The sequence below is a fragment of the Mus caroli genome, unplaced genomic scaffold (genome assembly GCF_978045245.1).
Source record: "Mus caroli unplaced genomic scaffold, Mus_caroli_1 scaffold_2, whole genome shotgun sequence".
Taxonomy (NCBI): Eukaryota; Metazoa; Chordata; class Mammalia; order Rodentia; family Muridae; genus Mus; species Mus caroli.
In genome coordinates this window covers 143,650,561-143,654,440 of record NW_028227257.1, presented here as the reverse complement: position 1 = coordinate 143,654,440, position 3,880 = coordinate 143,650,561, and the positions used below count along the sequence as shown (strand labels likewise).

Here is a 3,880-nt window from a genome sequence, read left to right as displayed (position 1 = left end):
TACACATACAGAGAGAAAGACAGAGACAAAGAGAGATAGAGAGGTAGACAGAAAGAGAGAGACAGAGACAGAGGGAGAATATATGAGAAAAAAATCCAGTTTACACTCGTTAAAAAAAAAATCTTAGGGAGAACATGCCAAAATACAGTGATGGAGAAGCCGAATGACATACTGACCTGATACTTCTAATAGTCATACATATTTACAAATTGAAACTTATGAGTAGTAGTCATTGCCAGTGGCCTTTCTAAGGAGCAGGGCACAATAAAAGTCTTTGCAATCATTGACCTTTATAAAAGCCAGTAAATTTAACTACAAATCCTTGGTAATTTATCTGCCTTAGAAGGAAACTAGAAACCAAACCATCATCTCTGACTTCCTCCTTATGGGCTTCTCTGACCACCCAGAGCAGCAGCCTCTCCTATTCACACTCTTCTTGGGAATGTACCTGGTGACCTTATTGGGCAATCTGTTCATCATCCTGGCCATTGTCTCTGACCAGCATCTTCATACACCCATGTACTTCTTCCTAGCCAACCTGTCCTTCATTGATAACTGCTTAAACTGCACCATTGTCCCCAAAGTGCTGACTAACATCCAAGCCCAACATCAAACCATCTCCCACACTGGATGCCTTCTGCAAATGTATTTCTTCATGACAATGGCCATGCTTGATGACTTCCTATTAGCTGTGATGGCCTATGATCGCTATGTGGCCATCTGCCTTCCACTACACTACACCACTATCATGTGTCCCCAAAAATGCCTGTTGCTGGTGGCCACATCCTGGCTCTGCTCCAACCTCTTGGCCTTATCACTCATACTTCAGATGGCTCAAGTCTCCTTCTGTTCCTCCCATTCCATTCCACACTTTTTCTGTGATCTTCTCCCACTCCTCAAGCTTGCCTGCTCAGATACCCATACCTTTCAGCTCATAATGTTTGCTGAAGCTGCTCTCTCAGGTGTGGTTCCTCTCACTTGTGTCCTAGTCTCTTATGCCCATATCATGAACACCATCCTCAAGATCCCATCTTCTGGGGGAAAGCATAAAGTGTTCTCTACCTGTGGTTCACATCTGACAGTGGTCACTCTGTTCTATGGAGCTCTCTTTCTAGTGTATTTCCAGCCATCATCCTCCTACTCTGCAAACACTGGAATAGTGGCTTCCGTTGTTTATACAATGGTCACCCCCATGCTCAATCCTTTTATCTACAGCTTAAGGAACAAAGACATGAAGGGAGCTTTGTGGAAACTGTTTGGCTTGGGGAAACACTGTAATCTGTAAATGATACTTCAAAGTCAAAGCGCATGTATTTTTAATTACAATTTTTGAAGAACTCAAATTCAATACAAAAATGAATGCTCAGCATCTCGAATATATTTGACCACTGGTGAATGCCTGGCATGGCAGGACTGGACTAGAATTCATGAATTGAGCAAAGAGTTATGACCAAGAGAGAAGGAGGGGATAGAAATTCCCATGGGACTTCAAGACAGAAATGATGAAAGACAAATGCAAATAGATAAAGAAGACATTATTCAGCGTTATTTAATGTGTTTAGTAATAATGACATCTTAACCTGAACTCATTGAATGTCAGGAAGATTTTTCAGGGCTGGTTTAAGAGGAAGAACATGTTTGCTAGTTAACTTTACAAAAAAAAAAAAAAAGAAAGAAAAAGAAAAAGAAAAAGCATTCTATTGACTGGATGGGGACACTGCAACTGGGAACATTGTACATGAAACTTGGAACTCTGCCTACCTCAGAGCCATAGAGGTGCCTGCCATCAAGTTTACCCCTCACATCTTAAACTATTGAGTGCTGTGTCCTCAGGAAAGGAAGTGCTGGTCTGTTTGAGATCTTTTGAAAAGAAGCCAGAAAACTGTTTATAAATACATTTTTGGGTTTTGGTCTTTGTTGTTTCTGTTTTCTGAAACAAGATCTTACTTGAAAACTGGGGTTTCACTGCCATTACATGGCGAAATGTTTGCTACCTTAGTTTTGAAAAGTTTTTAAAGGCTTGCTTTGAGCTATGTTTGGGTAGCAGTGATGGGGAAATTAGGAGAGGTGTGGCTGGGGCTATCCCTCTGCCTGCATATACGGTGCCAAAGCTGCACTTGGTCAAGCATTGTAGATCTAAGATGCTGTTTTTTCCAGTAATCACTACTATATCATGTTTTTTACTCTTGTTTATATCAAGTATTATTTTAAAGATATAGGTATCCAATCAGACTCTTTTTTTTTTTTTTTTTTGAGACAGGGTTTCTCTGTATAGCTCTGGCTATCCTGGAACTCACTTTGTAGACCAGGCTGGCCTTGAACTCAGAAACCCGCCTGCCTCTGCTTCCTGAGGGCTGGAATTAAAGGCGTGTGCCACCACACCAGCTCCAATCAGACTCTTATGTTCAGCTAAAAGTAAAATATACCTACAAAGGTTCACCAGAGGTTGTGCTTGTGATGGTGGTTGACAGGATAGTCAATATTAATGGAAAAACCCATTAGTGTTGGTTCTGAACAAAAAGAACAATTGTCAAATTTATATCTTTAAATTTTTAATTAAGAAATTGCTTAGAAAATTTATAACACTATTTGTGTCAGTAGCTATTTTGAGGCCTTTGGCTCCTGAATCCCACCCTGTGTTCTACAAAACAGCTCTAACCCAACCCCGCAGCTTTGCTGCTGTTTTTGCTGCCTTGCTCTTTACAAAGCAGCATTGATTGATGAAAGTCTTGGCTTCATTAAGGTAGGGTGGCATTTGCTTTTGGTAAAGAGGATGAATAGACTTAAATTTTACCATACATCGTATGGTATCTACTTCATTTTGTTAGTGGGGTCTGTGATACTGTAATAATATTAAGAGTTGCATCCAGAGAGGCAGTCATCTATGTTTTGTGCCAGGTGTTTTCAGGGTTCTATCACATTGAGAAATTTAGAACCCATTGCTCTGTGGCTCTGTAGGAATTCTAAAATGCTGAGTGTCTGCCACTTGAGATTTTGCTTTTACTGCAAGAGGGTCACATCTGTTGGCCTCTGTTGTTGTTGTTTAAAAAATTATAATAATAATTTAAAAACTGTGCAAAAAAAAAGAAAAAGAAAACTGGGGTTTCCTGGCACTTGCTATGTAGCTGAGGCTGGCCTCAAACTTATGATCCTCCTACTTCAGTCTCTTGAGTGTTGGAGTTACAGGTATGCATCACAAACACCATAATACAAGTGATTCTGAATAAAAGTAGCTACCAGAGGCTCATATACTTGAATACTTTGTTATCAAGAAGTAGAACTCTTTGGTAGGGTTAGAATGGTTAGAAAATATGGCCTTGAAGAAAGTATGTCTGGGGTTTATCTGGAGTTTGAGGTTTCCATAGCCCATGCCTGGCCCAGACTCTCTCTCTCTCTCTCTCTCTCTCTCTCTCTCTCTCTCTCTCTCTCTCTCTCTCTCTCTCTCTCTCTCTGTTTCTGTCTCTCTCTGTCTCTCTCTCTTTCCCTCTCTCTTTCTCTCTCTCTCTTTCTCTCTCTCTTTCTCTCTCTCTCTCTTTGTCTCTCTCTCTCTTTGTCTCTCTCTCTCTCTCTCTCTCTCTCTCTCTCTCTCTCTCTCTCTCTCTCTCTCTCTCTCTCTCTCTCTCTCTCTCTCTCTCTCTCTCTCTCTCTTGTCCTTAGGATCAGTATGTAGTTCTCAGCTACTGTTCCAGCATCATACATGCCCCCATGCTCCCCACCACGATGAAAATGGACTAAGCCCCTGAATCAGTAAACAAGTCCCTCATTAAATGTTTTCCTTTATAAGATTTTCTGTGTTTCTCTACTGATAGAAAAATGACTGAGGCAATAATCTTACTAAGCTAACTGCTGTAAGGATTGAAGTCAGGGGGAAAGGTTTCTG

General features: G+C 40.8%; 1 protein-coding gene across 1 annotated transcript; it reads left to right on the top strand.

Annotated features, from left to right (window-relative positions):
• Positions 1-385: 385 nt before the first annotated feature.
• On the top strand, positions 386-1,285 carry LOC110289447 (olfactory receptor 1G1-like). The gene has a single exon (XM_021155651.2). It carries the CDS (start codon positions 386-388, stop codon positions 1,283-1,285), a length of 900 nt encoding a protein of 299 aa, XP_021011310.1.
• The last annotated feature ends 2,595 nt before the right edge of the window (positions 1,286-3,880 follow it).